At 32.8% G+C, this 24466-nt stretch overlaps 1 protein-coding gene across 4 annotated transcripts in view; it reads left to right on the top strand.

Annotated features, from left to right (window-relative positions):
* The window catches only part of ERBB4 (erb-b2 receptor tyrosine kinase 4), a 1123927-nt gene that overhangs the window by 1081382 nt on the left and 18079 nt on the right, over positions 1 to 24466 (top strand). For all 4 annotated transcript variants that reach the window (XM_036858278.1, XM_036858280.1, XM_036858279.1 and 1 more), the window contains 4 exons: positions 1525 to 1600; positions 5032 to 5178; positions 7252 to 7349; positions 9460 to 9630. In XM_036858278.1, the coding sequence (XP_036714173.1) occupies positions 1525 to 1600; positions 5032 to 5178; positions 7252 to 7349; positions 9460 to 9630 (492 nt within the window). The remainder of the gene's footprint in view (positions 1 to 1524; positions 1601 to 5031; positions 5179 to 7251; positions 7350 to 9459; positions 9631 to 24466) is intronic.

Below are 24466 nucleotides of genomic sequence, written 5' to 3'. Positions count from 1 at the left end.
AATTTTGATCAGGAGAGGCCAAATGAAATAAGCAAATGCAGCCTTAACCTGTGGTGACCTATAAGCTTATGCTAACAAAAAAAATTAATTCATATATCGTATCAATATATTTATTATGTGCCTTATTCATCAAGAGCCATCCAAATACACATTATGAATATTTTTCAGTGATAGTCTTCCAAATGTTTCACACTGATTTTTGTACTAAACTCTTATATAACTATATATATTCAAGTCTTATCACAAAGCAAAAGAACAAAAAATTTATTTTTTTAAAAACTTCAGTTTTGTAGTATTCTATGGCTTTTCCTTGATTTTATTTGCCTATTTTGCTTGTTTACTACAAATTGCAGCAGTTTGAGACCACGGCTTTGAAATTCACTACAGGATTGCGCAGAAGTAGAAGTCTATAAATCACATGACTTCACTTGTCTTGAGAACATACAGCTGTAAGATTTGTCTAAAGCAAGATTCATTAGAGCTTTAAATGCCTAGTAACAATTAAGTCTTTATTGAGCCACCTGTGATTTAAACTTACTTCTTTAACAGTGTCCGTAGTCCATAAAGTGTGCTAACTCCTTGCCCATAGGGAAATTACTTTCAATGTGTCTTCTGTTCCCTTTCACTGAATACCATGATTCTGTCACAGAGTTACCTTGGTGTCACCTTGGTGAGCAGCCAACCTCATGATTTCAAAGGCCTATTTAGTTTTAAGGTTTCAGCTGCTAAGTAGAAATGTTTATCTTTATTCCATAGAATCTAATTATATTCCCAGCTATATAATGCTGCCCTTCGTAGCTGAAAATCATTCTGCTGAACCATCAGCAGCAGGGTATGTGAGTTGAGTTGCTTTTCTTGCAGAGATGATGGATTTGTACTGATCTTCTCATATCCTTTTATATAATTTCTATTTTGAAAATGGTACATATTTTCAATACTGGCTAACCAAGACAAGGAAGATCATTTGTGGCTGGGGAACAAAGCAAGGCTAACTTTGGAATTCATTATTTTGGGTGTTTTAGTGACCAAATTATCTGAGAGGAGAAGGGAGGGGCCAAGTGTAGAAAGAGTCCTTTTTACCAGTGGCTGGAAATTTTTCTGAGGGTGAAAAAGCACTTACTGAAAATGTAGAGAATCTCATTTTGGGGGAAAAAAACATAATATGACCACATTTTTAGAAGTACATGTATTAGATGTTTAGAATTGATATTGTAAGTCATAATGTTAAATAGTAACTTAATTACTGAATATTAATTAAAACTATAGAAAGTGATACTTATTTTATTATTTTACTTTTCATTGTTTATGAAACTTTTAAAAATAAATATATCTTCATGTTAATTCATTTGAAGCTTAAATTTCATTTCATTTGTTCCCTGTATTGAAAATAACACATTTCTATTTCTATTTTCTAGGCATACAATCAAAAAATACAATTGAGGCGAGTCCAGAGACTCATATTGAGGAAATATAGAAATGACTTTTTATATGACTATAAACCTTTCATTTCTTATTTCTCTATAGATGCCAATTAAATGGATGGCTTTGGAGTGTATACACTATAGAAAATTCACCCATCAGAGTGACGTTTGGAGCTATGGTAAATCATTCTTCCTTGTGACATAAGGCTTTTAAAGCAAAAACAAATTAGGTTTCTTGGGTCTCTAAAATGTAATACATTAACGTCTTGGTTGAGTTGTCTACCATAACCTTTTATTTTGATAGCAACTTGTCTGATCATTTTGACAAAAAACAAAACAAAACAAACAAAAAAAAAAACCCCAGCAATTTTAGATTAGGGACATTTTCATAGAATCTCATGGCCTTCAGTTTCAACAACTCTTTTAAAACATAACTCTAAATGCAATGTATGTTTAAAACAAATTTTTTTCTTATGGGAATCTATGTTCTATAGTAAAAAGAAATAGAGATTATTGTTAGAACAAAGAACAGTTATTGAAATCAGTAGGATGAGAGTAGTAAATGTGAGGGGAGAGGTAAGAGAGATGATTTCTAATTACAGCTTTAATTTTAATTTATAAACTACTTTTGGAGTAAACAGATATATTAGAGAATTATAATATGAACTGGAAATAGAGATTTGAAAATTTAGAACATTTATTTAATTGCATTTAACTCAGTTTTTGAGATGAGCTTTTTAGCCTCTGTCTGGCTATTTACAACTTATGTCCATCTAAGTATTAGTAAGAATAAATCAACACCTTTTCTAAGTTTAAATATACCATATAAAACTAGCACTTCTTACAAATAAAAAGCACTGTGATTCTTTAAATAATATGGTGGTGGTGAGACTTGAAAGCATGATATGATTTATTTTGCTCAAATTTAAGCTTAGTTTATTTATTTTTCTTTTAGAAAGAAAATTAAGTCATTAAGTCACTAAAGAACTTATACTTCTTATCTAGAACAGTATTAATTATCTTTAAAATAATAAGACATTTCTATAGGATAGTTTTTCCTTCCACACATGTAAACCATAGGAGGTATTAAAATTTCCACAAAGGCCTCATGTATTCTACTCAGTTTAGCAGTAGAGTGTTGTGTGTTTGAGATTTAGGCAAGTATAGAGGAATACTTGACAAAGCTTAGTTCAACTGTCAGGACTAAATAAAAAACAAATATATCATATATATTATTATTTTTATTATATGTATCATATACATTATAAATATGAGATAGATGTTTATAGAATATGATATACATTTGCATGTACATAAGCATTTATATATTATATGGTATAGATTAGCATATATATTATATGATATAGAGAGATTTACATATTTTATAAGATAGATTTAAATAATATCATATATATATTTTTCTTTTTCTTTTCTTTCCCTTTTTCTTTCCTACTTATATTTCCCTGAACTAAACGTGGCAATCTGAAAATTTTAAATGACCTCTAGAATAAGTAACTATATATACACATTAAAGTAAACGTTGGCAGGGCAATCACATTTTTAATAGTAAAATTTATCTTTTAGAGAAAATCCTGTTTTAAGGCTATAATGTTCATGTTGACTTGCAACATCTCAGAAGCAGTTCAGTAAAAATAGATAGATAGATAGATAGATGATAGATAGATGATAGATAGATAGATAGATAGATAGATAGATAGATGATAGATGATAGATAGATAGAATGCTAGGGTAAACTCTGTTTTGAAACATAGCCCAGTTCATCAACCCATATCCATAAGGCATTTTAAGATTTTTATGATATATCATAGTTGGTTGCAAAGGCATAAAAGGCAGAGAAAGATACATAATCTTGTTTACAGTGAATCTTTGTGGAACATTGCCACTGGGTGCATCTTTATTTTTATAAAAATAAATATGCATTGAATATGGTTTATATCTTCAAATGATAGAATTGTAAGTTTTGAAGATGTTTCTAATTTAGCTTTCTTGAGATTGTTCTTCTATATGAAGCCATCTCTGTTTGACTCTACTTATCATCACCTCTGCAAAGATATAGTTGGAATATTATTGGCAGAAGTGGGGGATTTGATTTTTCTGCTTCAGTTTTTGTATATATGTGTTTCTGTTTATTGTATTTTCTATTAATTTGTAGTTGCTTTGTATCTTGCTTATATTAGAAGTTCTGATAGAGATGTGAGAGCATCTATTCTTTTATAACTGCAAACATAAGTTAATAAAATGTTCTCATTAAATACATATTCTATAAATATGACTGACTGAATATAAATAGACAGTAATCTACTTCTTAACTTGTTCCAGCCTGCCTCATGGACACTGAGTTTTAATCATCAGTTCTATGAATCATTCTTTAGTATGCAAAATCAAGTAGGGTTTTATAAAGATCAAACAGTGAAATTGTGTCACTAGTTACACATTTATATTATACCTAAGAATCATAAGATGTAAATATTAACTAAAAAAATCAGATAATCGTTAATGATACTATTATGAAGGATAATTTGAAGTTTACATATACTTTTATACTTTAAGCTTTGCATTTTTATTATCAGTCAATGATAACTCTTATGAGCTAAAAATTACTTCTGTTTGAATGAATAATTCATTACAGATGGCAGTGGAAAACATAGACATAATTAGTTTTATATTAAAAGATACTTGTATATGCATCAATCAAAATTCACTTGCTAATACTATTGTGCCCACATAGCTATTTCTGAACTAACAACCTTTATCCTTAAGAAAACTATAACTTCTAAATTATATATTATTAGATTTATAAGAAGAGATCTGTATTGTGTATGTTATTGCTCAAATCAGAATCATTATTCTTATCAAAGTTGGCTATTTGCATGCTAGTATTTAGAGTATTTGCTTTTACTGAGGAAATCAGTGTCCTAGTGATTCAAGAAACCGTTCTTATTGTCTAAGGAATAGACTATTATTGATTCACTTCAATTTTGGAAAGCTCACTTTACATGTATTTTATCTTACATATGGATCATTCTTCAGTCAGTCTCTCATATGTGCTAAAGAAATGAATCTGTTTTATTCCACTTGTTCTCTTTGTGTTAGTTAAAAAAAAAAAGCACAATTATTTACTATAACATAAGTAATCATTCTGGAACCCCAGTTTGGCCTTTAGGGCTTTTAATAGTAAAGATGCTAATCTCAAAATTGGTCAATATCAGATTTTACCTAATCACATTTATTTGGTACTGAGTACCCATGTGTATAGTAAATAAATTGTTTTATAGGCTCTAATGTGGTGAAACAAATTGGGTCAACAATCATTAGCATTACTTATAAGTAGAAATGGGGAACAGATTCTGTCCACTCTGAAATTGTCTCTGCTACCCATTAAAAATTTCAATGACAATGATAAGAAAATTAAATTTCCCACAAAGATTTTGTCATTGGGCTTCTCATGTGCACATAGGAATCTGAAGAGCCTTTCTTTAGACTATTTCTAATTACCCTCTAAGAAGTGTTCTTTTGCCACTGGCATATTGCTGGTTTCTTCAAAGTATATTGTTAATATGCTTATGTAAGAATTTGATCTCCCATTTAGGAGTCACTATATGGGAACTGATGACCTTTGGAGGAAAACCCTATGATGGAATTCCAACCAGAGAAATCCCCGATTTGTTAGAGAAAGGAGAACGTTTGCCCCAGCCTCCCATCTGCACTATTGATGTTTATATGGTCATGGTCAAATGTAAGATTGCAAAATTATGTTGTCATCCTCATCATCATTCTTAGTAATTAATCAACCTGCACAATTTTTCTGTATATTGAAAAATATAAAAGTTTAAATATAATTGTGAAAAGGAGCATGTAAACCCCTGTGTTTGCTGTGATTCTTGTTAATATGAAGCAATATCATGCTTTCATGCTATGAAGTCAACGTTGTATGATTCTTACCCTTCTTATTTATTTCACTTTGATTCTTATCATTTCCATGACAATGAAACTGTTTCTCATAAAGAGATGTAATTAATCACAGTAATGTTAATACTCTTTAAAGGAAAAAAGCAGACTAAATAAATGATCTACACATAAAGAAAAAATCTTGAAACTAATAGTTTAAAAAAATGAATTAAATGGAAATAGGTTTACCAGTTTCAGTCAACAGAAAATTAGCAAGACAGAATGGGAAGTGGAAAGACATGAATCTACATTGAACTACAAAGATTATGAATGTTTACTTTCTTTCAATTTGATAGTTTGTTTACAACTAACTCTCTTACTTTTCTTTCTCCCTTCTATGCCGCAGACACATATGTGTTATAAATGTATTTTGGAAGCCTAGACTCTTAATTTAAATAGAATTAGGGAAGTCTCTGGAGTTTCTGACTTAATTTAAATGAGATTAGCATTCAGCAATCTTTCTTGTGTAATGTGAGGTTTTCCCCTTTTGATTTACACAGGGTTAGCGAAGAAACAAACTGGTGAAGGTGAATAAGCATCTTATTAATAAGAGACTTTGGACAGGTCTACTCAGATTTATACTCATGACATGTGTGATACATTCTGACAGTGAGGGAAGAAATTTAAAATGTGCTTTTCACTTCAGGTCAGCATGCCCTTTTCTCTAAAAGTGTAGTTCTGTTTACTTAATATTTAGTTAGGAAGAAACTGATACCTCACTGAGAATTTAACCTTTTCTGGTTCCAATAGAGTTCCAGAAACATTGATTTTCTCATTAACATCTTGGTATCAACAGCATTTTTTTTTTTTTAGTGATTACATATAAAATATAGAGCATTTGAGCTTTGTTAGGAGAGAAAAATAGCAAATAATTTTAATGATACATAAAATGACACCCAAAGACTTCCCATAACAAGAATAAAAATTGAACTCGCAGAAAGGAGGAAACAAGTTTTATAGCTTTATTGGGTCAAACGTTGTTCGGTAGTCAGCTATGGAGGTTTAAAAACATACATGTATTACATAATTTGATCCCATAACTAGCATGAGATGATTTATATACTTCATTTAGATACTCTGATGAATAATAAAAAATCAGGAAAACATCTTGCCTAATAGCGATTTTTACCTCACTTTTAGGAGCTTTAATATCTACGAAAAGGGTCATTTGGCAATAAAATCAAGGAAAGTTTGGTGCCTTTATTCTTGTCATTTCATCAGTTAAACAGAGCCTGGGAGTTAAGGCTCTTAATACATAACTTGATAAATTGCTGATAGTATTTTATGCTGGAAAGGCTAGTACTAAGATAAGCTAATCACTATTTCTGAACAAACATTACCAATCACTTTGCATTAGTTTTTTCCCCACCAGGAAAAAAGTAGCATAAGAAAGTTGCTTTCAATTCCTTTTTTCACCTTTTTGCCAGTATACAGCATTGTAACCAAAGTTTTTATTCCATGTCACTCCTGATATAAAATGATAAATTATATTCCAATCACCTTTTCTATACCCATCAAAGAAAAATTTTTTTTTTATTTTTAAATTCTCTTCACACCTACAGAAAAAAGATCTGAGATTCTGTAAGTTCCCATGGTTAGCCTAGGTTATATTTTCTATGATGAAAAATTAATTTTAAATTATATCAACAAAATAAAAAGCTTGTGTTGTTCTATAATATGTTACATTTAATTATGAATGTCGCAAACTTATTGAGATAGAATCTCATCTATTGGATTGTTTGTTTCATTAGCTTTCTTTGTTTTTCAGATCATTTTTATTTAAATGATATTTTTCAAACTTAGTCTTTATTTTCATAAAATTATGGATATAGTGACTCTTTTATTGCATGTGAATTTCTAGGTTGGATGATTGATGCTGACAGTAGACCTAAATTTAAGGAACTGGCTGCTGAATTTTCGAGGATGGCTCGAGACCCTCAAAGATACCTAGTTATTCAGGTTTGTACATTTGACTTAGATTTTTGAGAATATCCCAATGACAAACCCACTACAAAACAGTAGTAATAGCTGGACTTTGGAACTATGGATATCACCATTCACAAATCAATTAATTAGCTAAGCAAAATATCATGTGAAATGACTTTTACTTGATGTCAGAACCACTTCTAAGCATCTTCCCTTCGTACTCAAGTGCCTCTACTGTTGAACTGCCAGATAATTATGATTATTCATGTACATAAAAAGGCCTTTATCCTCAGACAAACCTTGTAGTACTCTGCTAGTCATGTTCATTGTTATAATCGTCTCTTCTTGGAATAAAAGGTCTTTTGTCTCCTTAGGTAGGTTTATTCCTAGATATTTTATTCTTTTTGTTGCAATGGTAAACGGGAGTGTTTTCTTAATTTCACTTTCAGATTTTTCGTCATTAGTGTATAGAAATGCAAGAGATTTCTGTGCATTAATTTTGTATCCTGCTACTTTACCAAATTCATTGATTAGCTCTAGGAGTTTTCTGGTAGCATCTTTAGGATTCTCTATGTATAGTATCATGTCATCTGCAAATAGTGACAGCTTTACTTCTTCTTTTCCGATTTGGATTCCTTTTATTTCTTTGTCTTCTCTGATTGCTGTGGCTAACACTTCCAAAACTATGTTGAATAATAGTGGTGAGAGTGGGCAACCTTGTCTTGTTCCTGATCTTAGTGGAAATGGTTTCAGTTTTTCACCATTGAGGACAATGTTGGCTGTGGGTTTGTCATATATGGCCTTTATTATGTTGAGGAAAGTTCCCTCTATGCCTACTTTCTGCAGGGCTTTTATCATAAATGGGTGTTGAATTTTGTCGAAAGCTTTCTCTGCATCTTTTGAGATGATCATATGGTTTTTCTCCTTCAATTGTTAATATGGCGTATCACATTGATTGATTTGCATATATTGAAGAATCCTTGCATTCCTGGGATAAACCCCACTTGATCATGGTGTATGATCCTTTTCATGTGCTGTTGGATTCTGTTTGCTAGTATTTTGTTGAGGATTTTTGCATCTATGTTCATCAGTGATAAAAGGAAGATGGATTTTTGTTTTAATCGTGTCCATGTTTGAAGGCAGTGAACTAAAAGTTTCAATATATTGACATTTAATATCCTAGAAAAATATTTTAAAATATGTTTTTTTTTCTTTTGAGAGGTATGCAATATTCAAGTAATAACTCAGATTCAGATGAATTAATGTACATAAATAAAATAATAGACCAAAAGAACATTTTATATGTAACACTAGAAAAAAATGGATTTGATCATTTAAAAGTTGTAATATATTTCTTTATGATTATTTTACCTAAACCATAAACAAGTGGACCTTGGATAACACTGAGTTAAGATTCCTCAATAAAACAAGGTAGTGTTTATCTTCATATCAATAGTCTGACATGAAGATAAAAGTCAGATTTTAGCAGATAATGATTTCTAGCTAACTTTTCCCTAATTAACTTTAATTTTAAAAAGTTTACAAAAATATCACAAGACAAATTTTAAAATTCTATTTAAGAAATAGATGAGGTAAGAGTGTAACTATTGTTTTGGTGTTTCTCCCACCCCCTTTATGTTATTTGCCCCCAGTGCTGTGATTTTGAATGTTATCACTTTAACAATATTATGCTATAGAGCAAACCATGGATCCTATGTATCCTGATAGCTCTACACTATCAAACCAACCAAGTATAATAAAGATTGATAAGTCAATTGCTCTTTCTTTATTATATACTCTTAAAGTCACAGCTCAAACGCCATCTTGACAATGAAACCCACCATTATTCTCAGATCTGAAATGGTTTATGCCTCTCTCAAAATAGCCATAGCATTCTGCTTTATTCTTCTCTAATGGCATTTATCACATTCTTCTTGTATTAAATGTTTTTATCTTACCGTGTCATATCTAAGTATGTTATAGGCTTCTATATGGCTGGTAATTGTGCTAAATAATTATTTTGTTTAATGAGTGCATGAATTTGCAACCATTTTGACATTACATAAATTTGCTACAAAGTTCACATATTTAAAATGAAGGAAAGAATCATTTCTGTGTGTATATCTGATGGGCAATTTTTTAGGGTGATGATCGTATGAAGCTTCCCAGTCCAAACGACAGCAAGTTCTTTCAGAATCTCTTGGATGAAGAGGATTTAGAAGATATGATGGATGCTGAGGAATATCTGGTCCCTCAGGCTTTCAACATCCCACCTCCTATCTATACTTCCAGAGCAAGAATCGACTCAAATAGGGTAAGAAGTAATTACATACCACCTCTCATATTATTTCTGAGAAACAAAGTCATGGAAATACATTGTAAGTACTAAAATTACCAAATAAATTATGTAGCTCAAATCAGTGTGATTCCTAAATTAAAAGCAAGTTATACCAACAAAAGATATGGCAAGCTTGCCATATATAGTTAATTTTGGAAGGTAAGCATGGGCAATACAACATGCACTCTGAAATATCTTCAAGATTTCAAAAGGAGAAACTTTTCTTCATCTTAAGTCAGTTAAAAAAAAACCTTAATTTTTGGAAATCTACAATCAATTCAAACTAATAAATCTGTACGTGTTTGTATATAAATGAAAATTCTTCCCAAGATAGTCTCTCTACTTTTTTTCTCAATAAAATGACATGACTTATTAGTCAAGAGACAATACAAATACAACTCTTTTTTACTCATTTAGGAGACATTAAATATCTTCTGTCAAGTTGAAGTAGAAACAGAACAGTGTGCAATCCTTTGGACTAAGTCATTCACATTGGGAGGGCTTCTGAATAATTTCTAAGATGCAGATTTAACTTTTGAAAGAAGCTTCTGAAAGGAGTTTCCATTTCGTTTTAAATATTAAGCCCACTCTATATGAATACCATTCTTTCTCTGAAAACTGTCAATCCATGTATTCATTCGTTTATTTTTGAAAATTCATTCATCGTTCATTCAACATTTATTTATTTATTTATTTATTTACTTTTTGATAGAGTCAGCATTTATTAAGTGCCTAACGTATTCCAGGCCCTTCTTTTTTTTTTTTTTAATAGATCTTTATTGGAATATGATTGCTTCACAATACTGTGTTAGTTTCTGTTGTACAACAAAGGGAATCAGCCATATGCATACATATGTCCACATATCTCCACATATCCCCTCCATCTTGAGCCTCCCTCCCATGCTCCCTATCCCACCTTTCTAGGTCATCACAAAGCACTAAGCTGATCTCCCTGTGCTATGCGGCTGCTTCCCACTAGGTAACTATTTTATATTTGGTAGTGTATATGTGTCGATGCTACTCTCACTTCGCCCTAGCTTCGCCCTCCCCCACCATGTCCTCAAGTCCATTCTCTATGTCTACGTCTTTATTCCTGCCCTACCACTAGGTTCATCAGTACCTTTTTTTTTTTTTTTTTTAGATTCTGTATATATGTGTTAGCATATGGTATTTGTTATTCTCTTTCTGACTTACTTCACTCTGTATGACAGACTCTAGGTCCATCCACCTCAATACAAATAACTCAATTTCGTTTCTTTTTATGGCTGAGTAATATTCCATTGTATATATGTGCCACATCTGCTTTATCCATTCATCTGTCATTGGACATTTAGGTTGGTTCCATGACCTGGCTAATGTAAACAGTGCTTCAGTGAACATTGGGGTGCATGTCTCTTTTTTGAATTATGGTTTTCTCAGGGTATATGCCCAGTAGTGGGATTGCTGGGTCATATGGTAGTTCTATTTTTAGTTTTTTAAGGAACCTCCATACTGTTCTCCATAGTGGTTGTATCAATTTACATTCCCACCAACAGTGCAGGAGGGTTCCTTTTTCACCACACCCTTTCCAGCCTTTATTGTTTCTAGATTTTTTGGTAATGGCCATTCTGACCAGTGTGAGGTGATACCTCATTGTAGTTTTGATTTGCATTTCTCTAATGATTAGTGATGTTGAGCATCTTTTCATGTGCCTCTTGGCCATCTAAATGTCTTCTTTGGTGAAAGTCTATTTAGATCTTCTGCCCATTTTTTAATTGAATTGTTTGTTTTTTTAATATTGAGTTCCATGAGCTATTTGTATATTTTGGAGATTAATCCTTTGTCTGTTGTTTCATTTGTAACAATAAGTTGTTTCACTTATTCCCAGCCTTGTCAATAAGTGGTGCTGGGAAAACTGGACAGTTACATGTAAAAGAATGAAATTAGAGCACTACATAACACCATACACAAAAATAACCTCCAAATGGATTAAAGACCTAAATGTAAGACCAGACACTATAAAACTCTTAGAGGAAGACATAGGAAAAACACTCTTTGACATAAACCCCAGCAAGATCTTTTTTGACCCACCTCCTAGAATAATGAAAATAAAAACAAAAGTAAACAAATGAGACCTAATTAAACTTAAAACCTTTTGCACAGCAAAGGAAACCATAAACATTCAACATTCATTGAGTACCTCTGCATGTAAGCCATTATTAGACACTTGAGATTCAAAAATTTTGACATAACTACTACTTTCAAGATGTACCAAGTTTAACAAAAGACTCACGCAGATACAAAGACAGAGTGTAGCATGATAGTGTTATAATCAAGTATTCATTAGCCATTATGGAGCATAGAGAAGCCTGTAATCAATTTCTTCAATTGAAAAGACATAAACGTGTTGCTTAATTTTTTCTAGAAAGCAATTCTTTTCTCTTGGTCTCCTCCTCCCTCTAAGAACATTGTCGTAGCTCATGGAACAAACAGCATCCTCTTTGTCTTGACCATCGGCATAAGAAAACTTTCAATTTACTGCTCATTCTCTAAAACAAAGTAATTTGCTTTGTTTCAAACTGACAGCAATGATAAACCTAGTGTTTACTATGTGTCAACACATATATATTGTCTCTTAATCCTTATAACAATCCCATGAGGTTCTATTATCATTATTTCCATTTTACAAATGAAGAAACTTGTCACAAAGTTAAGTGACTTGAATGGTGTCACACGGCCAATGGAAGAGCCAGATCAGTCTGTCTGTACTACACATACTATTGCTTCACAGTGATTAGAACATGTTATTTTCAGTATGGTTGTTTTTCTTGGCATCAGCCTCAACCTCTGAGATACATGTTGTTTGGGAAACTCCCTAGGTTTTTTCTTGTAAAATGCATCTCCCAACGTGCCCTATACTTTTTGCCCACCTACCCCCATTTAGAAGGTCTGGTATAGAAAGAGACAAAGATAGAGACCTCAAATAATTTCTCATTCATATGAAAAATATGTCTTGTAGCTCAGTGGAGAGGAGGTAGAACTAAAAATTTTAAAAATTATATCAACTGATAGATATTGAGAATCAGTGTTTTGTTTATGGCAAGGCAAAACATCTTTAAGGTGTATAAAAGAGGCACCATTTTCTTCTCTGTACACTTAGCAAAATGGTCAAATCATAACTTTGACATTTATAATTTTATGTGACAAATTCATTACCTTTACTAAAACAGGGAAATTTCAAGAAAATAGTTTCCTTCCTTAACATGAAATGTTATAAAGGCCAAGGGATTGAATCTTTTCCTGTTTATAAGGATTCTCAAATTCTAGCTTTTCTGTTCATCTTAATTTATGCTCAGTGCAAGGAATTCATAGTAAAAGTTTGAGTTAACTGAATGGAATTAGTAAGACAAAGTAGAAACCACATGAGGAACTATTTGGCCTTTAGTCATCATTTCTTATTCCACATTATTATTTAAACAATGTTATCTGTATATTTCTTTTTACTTTTTCAGGTCTTTGTTAAAGGAATTGTTCTGAAATATCATTTTATTTTCAGGCATTAAAAAGCCTTATTATTCATCTATAGTTTTCTATTTTTTTCTCTCTGGCTTTATGTAACTTGTATGGTAATTTCTAATATGTGCAAATGCTGTTTTCCCCCCTTCTTTCCTATAAAGCTAATTTGTATTATTTTATAGTTAGAAAATGTTACTTCAATTTTAGGTTCTGTGACCAACTTACGTGGTAAGGGAACATTTTAAAGTGAATTTTAATCAAAGGAGTTTTGAGCATATTTGTTGGACTTTGAAACCAAAAAGTAATTCAGTTTTTATATATAGACTCCCCTGCTCACTAGCTGAAAGGGGTTAAAGTTCTGAATATCTTTACAACTTTGCTTCCTCATTTGTAAAATAAACACAATAGTACATATATGATTGTTAGGCAATTAACTTAAAAAAATTGCAGAGTATCTGAAATGCTAGGCAAATCAATACTTATTCCCTTCTTTTAGAATCACCCAAATTTCATTTTTACTTGTTTCCTTGTCAATATTGTAAACAATTATATTCTTTTATAAAGTTTTCTACACATTGTCTATGAAAAACATGTTGATGCAATCACTGCTTGACAAGCAAATTATTTCTGTTGATGTCTTCTTATAGAAAATAAGTTATGGAAGTTATTTTTATTATGCTTTTCATTATTTCAAATTTTATATATATTTTGATAAATTATAACCTTAAAGCAGTGAGTCAACTAAAAATACAATGTTGACTTTTATCTAGAAAGCTGATAGATACAAAAGCAAGTAATGCTAGAAAACATTCATCTAATTTATATCTATTGTTGTTATTATTGTTAGATATCCTTTTAATATTATCTCAAAAACTTTACCAAAATAATATACCAAAAGCACTTACTGTAACATGATGTAGAATAGGAAAACGTGAGAAGCTATCTAAACTGCAAACTTCAGTTCTCTGTATCTGTAAAATGGGGACAAAAAAATTCCTCACAGAATATTGTGATGGTTGACTTTCTAATATATCTAAGCATGTTGTCCATTGATGGATGTAGTGGGTGTTCAATTGTGTTGAAATAAATAAGACCAACTATTTATTCAGAGCTAGTTATTCAGGGCTATTTATTCAGAGCTTACTATAACAAGGGAGTCAACCACTGTCACTTGTGTTTTGGGAGAGACTCAAGGGCAGATGGAGGAATGGGTAACATTTACAGTGGAGAAAAAGGAAGGCTTCAGGAATGCCCTGATTGGAGGCTATTGGCATAGGGAATCTAAAAGAGGGCTAACTAGAAGCAGAGCATCCTATGGGTTAAGTGTACATATTTGGCTTTCTCTGGTTGGCTCCAAGTTGAAAGTGGTGACAAAAATTAGGGAAGCTGCTAGTTATTAATCAAATCCTGGTCATTTAGGGCCAATTGTTAACAGAAGTTATTGTTTAGCTTCCTGGATTGCTACTAAAGGTAACAATGAGGCTTCCTGCAAGTCTGATTTACAAGTCAACTGCATTCCTGGGCTGTTTATTTTAGCTATGGTTTTCTGGGCAGGTTGCTGTAAGTGTGAATTAGACTACTGATTTCATATATGATCCAGCCATTGTCTGTTTATATATTCAGTCTATCAAGAGGTTTTAGGTTCCCTTGCTGCCTTTCTTTTCTCTTGACATATTTATTTAAATGCATACTGCCTTACATTTTCAACTGTTTAGTACGATTTTGGAATTTCTGCACGGATTTTTTTTCTGTTAATATGGATACGTTTTGTCTCTTTCTTTTGAGTTACCCAGATTTATGTTTGTTTAGTATAATGAGCTGTATATTAAACGCAACAGCAATGAATAAGAATGGCTAATACATTGATGTGGCTAAAGATATTTTAGCTTTAATGATATTAGAAAGTTGAATTTAATGTAAAAGCTTCAGTGCATTTTTATAGATGAGGACATGTTTCAATTGTTGCAGGATCATTCAGTCATTTGTGGTGAGTAGTTTTAAAGATTAAGTGTCCTACCTCTTTCAGAAAACATCAACAAACACATCAAGTATCCAGGCCAGGGGAAGACAGAGGAACTGGTAGAGCGGGTGATCCACAATGGATCTATCATTACAATTTAAAGTTTTCTCCGCTTCTTTCCAATCTGCTAAGAAATAACTCTATTAACAGATTTGCATTTTTCCTCCTCTTTGTCCTTTCTCTTCTAGGATGGGTATATAAGTGAATTGAAAAACTGGACAAAGTATAGGCAGGAAAAGTGAAGGGTGAAGAAAAAAAAAGGGGTTTGGTATTACACAAATTTGATCAACTTCTAAATAATTGAATATAGGCTGAATATTTGACTGCTCAGAAAATATAATTCTATATACTTTATTTTATACCTCTATCACTTTGCCATCAGTTAAGATTTCATAACTTTGATAAAGATATTTTATCAAGGGTTTTAACGTATATTGTAATGATCTTTGAGATTTTTACTAATCTACAGGAAAGAAAGAAAGAAAGAAAGAAAGAAAGAAAGAAAGAGAGGAAGGAAGGAAGGAAGAAGGAAAGAGAAATATAAGACACCTTTGGCCTCCCCTGTAGGATTTATGATCTTGTGCTATGTATGCTTCCTAATGATGCATAAACTAGTAGAAATTCAAGCAAAATGAGAATGCAGAAACAGTGATGTCATTCTTAATAATGACATTTGAAGCTATGAAAGTTTCAATTGGGTTTGTCTTTACAATTTAGTAAATCAAAACCTTGACTTATTTTATGAAATTAAAAAAATAGTAATAGTAATATCAGCTGAAACTTGAGTTCTTACTATAACCTAAGTACTATACTAAGTGTTTTAAATTAACCATTTCACTTTAATTTCACAAAGCTCTATGAGGTAGGTAATAATATATGTCCCATTTTAAGAGTTAAGGAAATTAATATGTGGAGAGGTTAGATAATTTACAAATGATAAGAGGCAGAGCTATTAATTAATAAAGTCTAGCTCTCAGTAGTCCCACATGGGAGCCATATTCCTAAAATAACAGAGAGGCTGCGGGAAGGAAGTTCCTTATTTCAAGTTGCTATTAAACTTCTTACAACTTATGAAACTAACAACACTTTTCATTTCCTTAATGATAATTGGATAAAAGAAACTAAGTTGGATGTCAGGAATCTCACATTCTAGGACTAACTCTTTGACACTTCAGCCTTGGTCATATTACTTAATCAGATTCAGTTTCTTTACTTCAATGATGAGAAGATTGAACTAGATCACTTAAAAACTCCTTGTAATTTTAACTATCTTTTCAGAGGACGACTTTTCAAAATAATCATTTATTTTATGCATTCATATTATATTTTCTTCTAGAAAATATTTAATTGAAAAATGCCCCAAAACATTTTGGGTTACCTCTATACACAACTTTTTTTTCCTTTTGTGATTGATTATAGAAGAGAAAAACCTAAGGACACATGTTAAGGAAGCACCTCATAGCTAAATGATGTAGTGGGAAAATTTTGTGATGATATAACAAGGTTACTCTGGTTGCAATTTACCAAGGATCAATATCAATTCTAACAACAGCTGCTACTTGATGATAAATGAGTGTAGTCTCAGGTTATTGGTTTTACATTACTTCCAAAATATGTCAAGGATTCCTGCACAGTATCCTTGATATGATACTTGGGTATCTTTTTTTTTTTAATTTTATCTATCAAGACAGGAGAAGGAGCTCTTACTAAGACACTCCATATCACTAGGTATTTTTTGCCCCAAAGTGTTACCTACCTAAGTAGTAATCTTTTAACTTGTTAGTTTATTATGGTGAAACAGTAAATGAATTAATACATTGAATGCTTATCTTGGGCCAGGCACTGTGTTGGGCAACAAGGGTACAGAGTTGAAAGACAAATCTTCTTCCCTCAAAGACTTCACATTCTGTTTGAGGAGATAATATTCTGAGAGCAGTATGCCAGGTATTGTAGGAAAAAGACCAAATCAGCTAAAGAGGCTATAGAAAGTCATTTGCGGCTCTATCATTATTGGATTTAGCTTGGAATAGAAGTAGAGTTTTGGTAGAGTGGGACTGAAATGGATCAAAAGGAAAGCAAAAATCAAAACCAAACAAAAACCCCAGCATGAGCAAAGACAAGGAGATGTGTTTTTAACTATACTTTAAAAAAAATCCTTGTTTTTGTAATACTTCTATACTACACATGCCTAAGAACTCTTTTATGTTATGAAGAGATATGATGGATCCTCTCCTAATTTTCCTATTTTTTGTCAGTGTTATGAAGGCTTGAAATGTGGTTTTAAAATCTTTTGCTTTTCATTAAAATCATCCAATTAAAAGCAAAATCCTTTTTGGTCTTCCTATAAAACAGCTCTCAAATTCCTATCTTCTGTTTCTCCTGCCATGACTCTAATTCAGGGCCTCATCACTTCACAGGAATTACTACAAAATCATTCTGACAGCTACATTTTTAAAATTTCTTCAGACAGGCTCAATTTCTACATATAAGGTTTACCAAATAAAAGACAATACTGTGAATATTTCAAGCACCTGATCATTTATTAGCACTAACTCCTTTCGCTTTATTTTGTCCTCATCTATTGAGAGTATGCCTTTCATTTTCATCAATGGGATAAACTTGAATGATATATATTGTATTAGATTTTGCTTTATATGATATATAGTCTTATTGTCACTAACAGTTGAAGGAATTTTGAACATTTATCCTAGGAAATGCCTTGGCCATCCCAGTTGCCTTGCCCATTCCAGTTGATAATTTCCAGTTATCCTAGGAAATGCCTTGACCATTCCACTGCAGTTTATTTTCCACTGCTGTCTATTCACACACATAAAATTGCCCAGAGCTGCAAGCTTTATCCCTACGTTGATCTCTTTCAAAATACAGATCATGTTGGTGCTTTCTGTTTTAGTTTGGAGGTATGGGTGGGTAGTTTATATATTTTAACAAAGAACTGTTTCTCCTTATGCATGGTAGATTTGTTTATTTTCTTTTTTCCCCTAAATAAGAACATAACATCAAATTGCATTTCTTAGTCTCCCAAGTTCTTGGACATTATTGGGATATCAAAAATAACTCTGATCTCTCTGATTTGCCACTAATTGGGGGTATCCCTCATTCTCTCAAATGATTAATTTATCAGCAAAATATCTATGCCTTTTTGTACAATGTTTTCTCTACCAGTGACTTTCTTAAAGTCTGGTTATATTGTTTTAGTTATATTACTCTTTGTAAGCTTTACTTTTCTTTAACGAAGTACTTTTTTCCATTGTTATTATTGTTTTATTTCTCCCTGACTCCTCAAGGATTTAGATAGAGTTTAGGTCATGACATCATGTTAGACGTAATGATAAACGTTTTATAGTACCAGCTCTGGATTCTTCATTTAACCCTATATTTAGGAATTACACACAAAATTAAATTATTTTTCAATTTCTTAAGAAAGATATCATTTTTAGACTTCTTTCTCAAATTGTATCTCCAGGTTTCATAGAAATCACTTCCAGCAGATTTGGACTTGGGGTAGCACCTCCTTGTTATAGTACATTATGATTTCCTCTACAGTTGTTTATTCTTTAGAAAATCTGTTCTTTCTGTTGGAAAATGAAAGATTAAAACTAAATACCAATGCCTATAAATGCATGCTTGCAGATACAATAGAGGTGGTATATTTCCTAGAGCATGGTAAATCAGTGTGATCCACTGACCCTGGCTGAAGTGGCGACAAGATATTTAGAACTGCCCATCCTCAAAGCTGAGGAAGGAGAGGAGGTTGGCAGTAAATACAAAATAATAAGAAGAATAATATGTTATTTCCTGTACATAAAATTCCATGCTTCCATTTACACACAGACACCTGACTCTTCTTACCATACCAACAACATAATCTTCTTCCCTCTTATTTTCCATTTTGTTTTCCTTCCTTTCCCCTGGTATTTATGTCCTTCTGTAGTCACTCGTTTCAACTAGATTTTCCCCAAATAGAAATATAACCAGTGTGGTTTGCCCTTGATCCAAGTATATAGATCAACTCTTAGTAATTTGCACCACTGAGCTGCCCCATTGTAGTATGAGGTGACATGTAAGTAGTTATATATCCATAGAGTGCCAGAGCTGGGATCTTAAAGACCTTCTAGTACAAACACTCTCTTCTTACAGTTTGTAAACTGATACTAGGAAAGATAAAATCCAGAGCTCTGTGTCCTTTACTTTGAAGGGAGAGGTGGGAAGCCATGCTCTGATCTTTCACATCTAACATTTAACCCTCTATTGGTTCTATCTGCTTTTTTACTGGTCCAAACCCTGGACATCTTGATTTTGACTTCAAGTCTAATGAGATTTAGCATCAATTGGTTTAAAAGGCTCCTGCTGGGAATGCAGTGAGAGGCCTGCTGCTGTTTTACCTCCTCTGTTTATTCTCCTGTGAGACTCCCTGTAATCAAGAGTTAATGGTTTAGGAGGATCAAATGGAACTGATAGAGCCGAAATCGAAGGAAAAACAGGGAGAACAACGTCTGTGTTGGGACTCAGTAATTACATGCTTGAAGATAAAAGGATCCTTACAAGTTTTACAAATGTTTCAAAGTTTTCAAACACAAACTTAAATATAACTACCACTTATTGATCACATATTTGTGTGTTAGGTTCTGCTCTGAGCTTTTGCATTTATTACCCTTAATCTTCACAACAAGGATAAGCTGAATTTACTGTTTACATTTTACAGAGGCAGAAACTAACATAGAGAGGCAAAGTCTTTTTGCTGAGACTTCCAGCTTGTATGGTAAAAAGTGAGATTTGAACACAGACCTGTCTTGTCTACAGTCTAAACTTTTAACACCCACCCTTCATTTGGTAAAAGAACATGGAAAATCAATGTATCATCTCTGAAAAATAATAAACAACATATAAATAAAAGCCTATAAAGCCATTAACAACAATGCTATTGAAGTTATTTATTGACACGAAAAGATGCCAATAATATATAGTTTTAATGAAAATGCTTCAAGGTAATATATGCAATATGATCTAACATCAAATATTATGCATCCAAATATTAACAGTGATTATTTATGACTGCATGGTTTTTATTTCCTACTTTCTGTTAATATATATTCTATGATTTTTCTAAAATATGAATGTAGTGCTTATAAAAAATAAATTTTTAAAAGAAACAATTAAATTTTATAAATTGGCCATTCAAAAAAAAAAAAGCCTAATGATTACTCAAACTATTAAAACACAGTTATTACAGATTTCTTATTTCTTTAATTTTTAAAAAAATATTTGGGACAATTTTTATGAAACCTTTTTTTATTTTAGCCTACTATTTTGAAAAGTACCCTCACCCCTTCTTACCCTCTGAGGATTCAAAGTCCACTACAAGCAATACATTATAAAAACAGAGTCACTTTCATTCCTGGAATATTCACAAAAATAAGAGATAACGGAATAATGCTTTAAAGTTTACAAAGAACTTTGACGTAGGAGGCATTTTATTTTCACACCAGAATCCTAAGGACACAGTAATTGAAATCCCTGACTTGGTAACTTGGTTGAGAACTTAGTAACTCAAGAACCAAACCAGTATCAGGCCCTCTGACTCCAAAATGAGTGACTCATCTATTAAATAATGATTCACCTGAAAGAACTTGTTGACATCATTGTTTGCTGCTTCTTCATGGGTACTAGAATTGGACACTGCCAAACAGGCCGTGCAACACAGAGAGAACAGGGACCATAGAAATATGGCTTGTTTAAGGAGAGTCTAGTGTTAAAGAACATTTCAGTGATCTTTATGAAGTTATTTTACACTTGAGCAATTGTCAGCTAGCTTAAGAAGCCTTTTTAAACAATCAAAAGAGGCTTCTTCCCTTCTTTGTTCAAAAGAGCTAAAGAAGAAAATCAGAGCCAGGGAGGGAAACAAAGAGGAGGGAGGGGCCACTTAGTGACTTAGATCTGGAATGTTAATGAATGTTTTATCTAAATCATTTAGATGGTTGTTTTTTAGTATTATTGCCGCGAGATTCCCAGCTCTGCTGTACATCTCATCAAGAAGCCTATTCTTTACTGTATTAGACCTGGAGAGCACAATTGTGAGTTTCTTTACCCTTTACACAATAGAATTGGGAGATTATCATCAACTTTCTATTCATATTTTGTGGAGGTTACTTATGTATGTCTGTATTTATTTATTTATTTTGACAAATCCATCTTTGTCTGCCAAAGCTCCCTGTTCAGGCCAGCTTGCTTGATGATTACTCCTGCAAAGGCTTAAGAGAGAGATGTTCTATTTCCTTCTCAATAAGGATTGATGGCATTTTGGGAGGTTCAGAATATCCTTTGATGTCTCCATGAAACAGATTGGAGAAGATGGTCGTGGGGAGTGGAGAGTGAGCTCGCTCATCAGCTTTCCTTTGTGCACTTTCTGCCGTTCACACACCCGCATCACAAGCATCTTGTGTTTCGGTCCCTTTTGCCATTCACCTGCCCAGATGAGAAGTTCCCTTTTCCCTTTGGAATTCTGACACATCAGAGTGTTCTCAAGAGAGGGTAATGTGTGCTCTGTAGTTTTCACTCAGACACTGTAAATGAATGGCTATGGACCAGCCTCTCATTACACTTGAGCAAAGGTTGAATTGAGAGAGGAGTAGACCACCGTGGAAAAAATTGCAAATACTGTGACGGTATCTCTTGCTGTAAAATGTTTTCTATGTTGTGATGAAAGAAGTACTGTAAATCAGAGAGGGGAAGAAATTAGAAGTTTAATTCACAAGCAATTTCATTTCCTTTGTCCAACAAGAATTATAGACATAGTTTAGTAGCACCCATACTTTTGTTGTTGTTGTTGTTGTTGTTGTATCAATACTTCATTTTTTCTTTTTAACATCTTTATTGGGGTACAATTGCTTTACAATGGTGTGTTAGTTTCTGCTGTATAACAAAGTGAATCAGCTATACATATACATATATCCCCATATCTCCTCCCTCTTGCATCTCCCTCCCTCCCACCCTCCCTATCCCACCCCTCTAGGTGGTCACAGAGCACGGAGCTGATCTCCCTGTGCTATGCAGTTGCTTCCCACTAGCTATCTATGTTACATTTGGTAGTGTATATATGTCCATGCCACTCTCTCACTTTGTCCCAGCTTACCCTTCCCCCTCCCCATGTCCTCAAGTCCCTTCTCTATGTCTCCGTCTTTATTCCTGTCCTGCCCATAGGTTCTTCAGAATCATTTTTTTTTTTTTTAGATTCCATATATATGTGTTAGCATATGGTATTTGTTTTTCTCTTTCTGACTTACTTCACTCTGGATGACAGACTCTAACTCCATCCACCTCACTACAAATACCTCCATTTCATTTCTTTTTATGGGTGAATAATATTCCATTGTATATATGTGCCACATCTTCTTTATCCATTCATCTGTCGATGGACACTTAGGTTGCTTCCATGTCCTGGCTATTGTAAATAGAGCTGCAATGAACATTGTGGTACATGACTCTTTTTGAATTATGATTTTGTCAGGGTATATGCCCAGTAGTGGGATTCCTGGGTTGTAGTAACATCCATACTTAATTGCTTTCCCTCTCTGGAAGACAATAATAATGTTGAAAATTCTTTGCATATTGGAGACATTGAAATGTACATAATTCAGATTCATTTGGAGTTTGGTATAATTTCTTCTTATTTAGAGCCAGGTACTGTAGTTCTGTGTTACAGAGACCAAGCTATTGGTTACTCCTGAGTTTAAATGACTAAACTCATTCTTTTACTCCTTATGATCACATATATTTTTAAGAATATGAGATGACTCACAGAATACATAATAATAAGTGACAACTATTATCACTTATTATGTGCCAGGTAACATAGTAACTGTATAATATTTATTAGTTTATTTAATCTCATGAAAACCCTATGAGATAGTTACTATTATTATCACGTTTTGTACGTGGTGAAATTGAGCCATGGATATTAAATGACAGAACAGGTAACCTGGCTCTGTATTCCTAGAGGCCATACTCTTCACCACAATGATGCATTGCTTCTCACTCTGCTGCTGACCACTTTTTTTGTTTGTTTTTGCTGTTTTATCATTGCCATAAGTTCAGTACGCCGTTCTTTAAAAATGAGATGAATACATTAGTAAATAATTTTAACTTTTTAATTTTTAATTTATCATTAAATTCCTCATAAATGTTAATTTTGATCTTTAAGGGACTATCCAAATAGTCTTACTAGTAGCTGCTTATTCGCTAATTCAGACTCAAAAATTTTCACTTACCTCACTCAAATAGCTGATTATTTCAGGCAGGTATCGAAGAGCATATATTTATTCAATCATTTGTTCATTGATCAAACACTTATTAAGGTGTCTACTATGTATCTAATTCCATGGTGGCCCATTAGAGGCACATCCGTCCTGCCCTCAAGAAATTTGCAGATAAGTAGCTAAGCAATAAAATGCAATGAGAAAAGTGTTACAGTAGGGGCAAACAGAATGCATCCGGGGTCATTTGAACAAATTGCTTTTTTTAAGAGGGAAGTTACAAGGCCAGATTTGTTTCTAGTGAGAAAATTGTGACAGCTTTTTAAAATGTGAACTAAAACAAAGACTGATTCTCTCCTGAGTCAAAGGAGACTGCATGAGAAGTTTGACGTAAGTGATGGTTCAAACATGTCTTACATTACTCTGTGCTTCTCTTAATGTGCCAGCTTTCCCTGAAAACATCAGCAATAGTAAAGAAATGTTTGAACTCTCCTACCCTGTTTGGTGGAGAAAGAATTCCCATGTCTGTGTTCCTAGTTTCAAATAGCACTTTAGTGAAAACTTCCTTTGGGGCTTCTGGTATTTAGAAACTCAAGTTGGATGGGGTGGACCCCGGAAATTTAATATAATAACAAACAACCCTTTATTTATTGTGCTTCCTTCCTCCCTTCTGGAGGCGGATGATCTAGCATTTTTAAAAATTTTATTTGTGGGCTGCTAAATAGTTTATGAATGTTCACCTGACCATATGCTTAGGATGAGATTGCTACTTGTTTTTGCTCTTCTCTTGACCAGATTTTCCAAGCAGGAAAATATGAAGGCATTTCAAAACAAATAATTCACAACCTGGGCTTACATCAAGCTCTCTTGGAAATATCTTCTCCTCCTGCATAATTGACATTCAGTATGCTTTTGTATGGCAACACACTGGATTAAAATCCTAAAAGTGCTGTCAGTGTGCTGATTTTATTTCAAATTGCTCTCATCTGAGCTTTTGGTTACCTATCTTTCAATAAAAATTTAAGAG

Source organism: Balaenoptera musculus, chromosome 7, assembly GCF_009873245.2.
Source record: "Balaenoptera musculus isolate JJ_BM4_2016_0621 chromosome 7, mBalMus1.pri.v3, whole genome shotgun sequence".
Taxonomy (NCBI): domain Eukaryota; kingdom Metazoa; phylum Chordata; class Mammalia; order Artiodactyla; family Balaenopteridae; genus Balaenoptera; species Balaenoptera musculus.
Note: the sequence above shows the minus strand (reverse complement) of the source record. Positions and strands in the feature narration are given on the sequence as shown.